The 1,427-nt window shown below is 35.0% G+C and overlaps 1 protein-coding gene across 3 annotated transcripts in view; it reads right to left on the reverse strand.

Moving 5' to 3' along the window:
* Positions 1-6: 6 nt before the first annotated feature.
* Positions 7-1,427, reverse strand: part of LOC110459644 (neurotrypsin-like) — a 72,496-nt gene continuing 71,075 nt past the window's right edge. For all 3 annotated transcript variants that reach the window (XM_021511990.1, XM_021511989.1, XM_021511991.1), the window contains one exon: positions 7-1,368. In XM_021511990.1, the coding sequence (XP_021367665.1) occupies positions 1,272-1,368 (97 nt within the window). In that variant the 3' untranslated portion in view covers positions 7-1,271. The remainder of the gene's footprint in view (positions 1,369-1,427) is intronic.

Consider the following 1,427-nt stretch of genomic DNA (forward strand, 5'->3'; position numbering starts at 1 on the left):
CGTCACATTATCCAAGTTTATGAAGCAAGCAAGCCCGCCTTCTTGAGTTCAGGTGACTAGTATCCCTTATAAGACCGAGTTCGTCAGAGTTAACAAAAACAAATTTGATACATTGCAACGTCTTATAGTTGAAGCGTAACAATGGATTTTTTTGTTTTTCTCTCAAATGAAATGCAAGTTACATGCTTTAACAATTGTCCGAAATTTGTAACCAATCACTGCCTTAAAAAATAAAAATGACTAGTTAATATAATCGCAACTATCATATTGACACACAGGCAAGGATCACATGCTAACAAGTCCAGGGACAATAGCGTCATATTTCCCTAAATTTTAAGTTTATTTCCCTTGTATCAAATTTCTTTATTCTTTTATATGAACACTTGTCCTGACACCTAAGATTTTTGAACGAGGAATTTGAGTTAATCATCCATTTTTGACAACGTCAGTAGTAACGCTAGACTTGAGAATATGATACAATAGGGAATAAGGTGACATTTGTGTATTCAAAATGTACAATTGTGTACTTAAAACATTCGACATGTGTAGAAGGCGCTAACATTGAACACCAAACATTTTAGAGTGATCTAGTTAATCACATTAGGTATACAGCGTAATAAACTATATGTAGATATTCATATTTATTGAGTCGATAGAAAGTATATACAACTACTACAATGTTCATATAACGAAATCAATTCAAACATTTTACTTTCTATTCAAATGATCTTTTTAAAATTTGTATTATTTTTATTTTATATTACACAACTAACATATACATGCACATTCACATCAATAGATTAAACTATAACCAAACCCGTTGTAGTCATCCTGGAAAGCTGGACTGCATTTATCCGGTTTCATCATCGTGTTCAAAGTTAGATCGTTCACTTGATTTCATTTGGAACTGATCGTAGCCATCCTCTGGCACATCGTGAACATGGTCATACGTATCAGTAGGCGGCAGATCAGCTGATTGGTCCGAAAAAGTGTTATATTCCCCATCCGGTAGATCGTCAGTGTTTGGTTTTTTGGCTAACATATACGTGAACGAGTTCTCCACCGAGTTCCCTCGCGGTTTGTTGTCAGGAGGACAACGGTCTTCAGTATAATTAGCATAATCAGGCATATCATTCGAGGAATTATATCCCTGGTTAACTTGTCTGGTTGTCATATCATTGACATATATATTAGAGTGATTACAATCCTGCGCATCTCTATTGTCTGTTCCCATCGCCTAGTCATAATCCTCTACGGGTCGATTCTCCGGGTTAGATGATAATCGAATATCGGGATTCAATGCACTCCCATTGGCAGTCATACGACGGATTGTTTACCATATCGCTGTCTTTTTTACATTCCTTTTTTCTGAAAAAGGATTATTATATCTACGTGTAAATAATATGACTTACATTTAAATAAAATTA

The sequence above is a fragment of the Mizuhopecten yessoensis genome, unplaced genomic scaffold (genome assembly GCF_002113885.1).
Source record: "Mizuhopecten yessoensis strain PY_sf001 unplaced genomic scaffold, ASM211388v2 scaffold10175, whole genome shotgun sequence".
Classification (NCBI taxonomy): domain Eukaryota; kingdom Metazoa; phylum Mollusca; class Bivalvia; order Pectinida; family Pectinidae; genus Mizuhopecten; species Mizuhopecten yessoensis.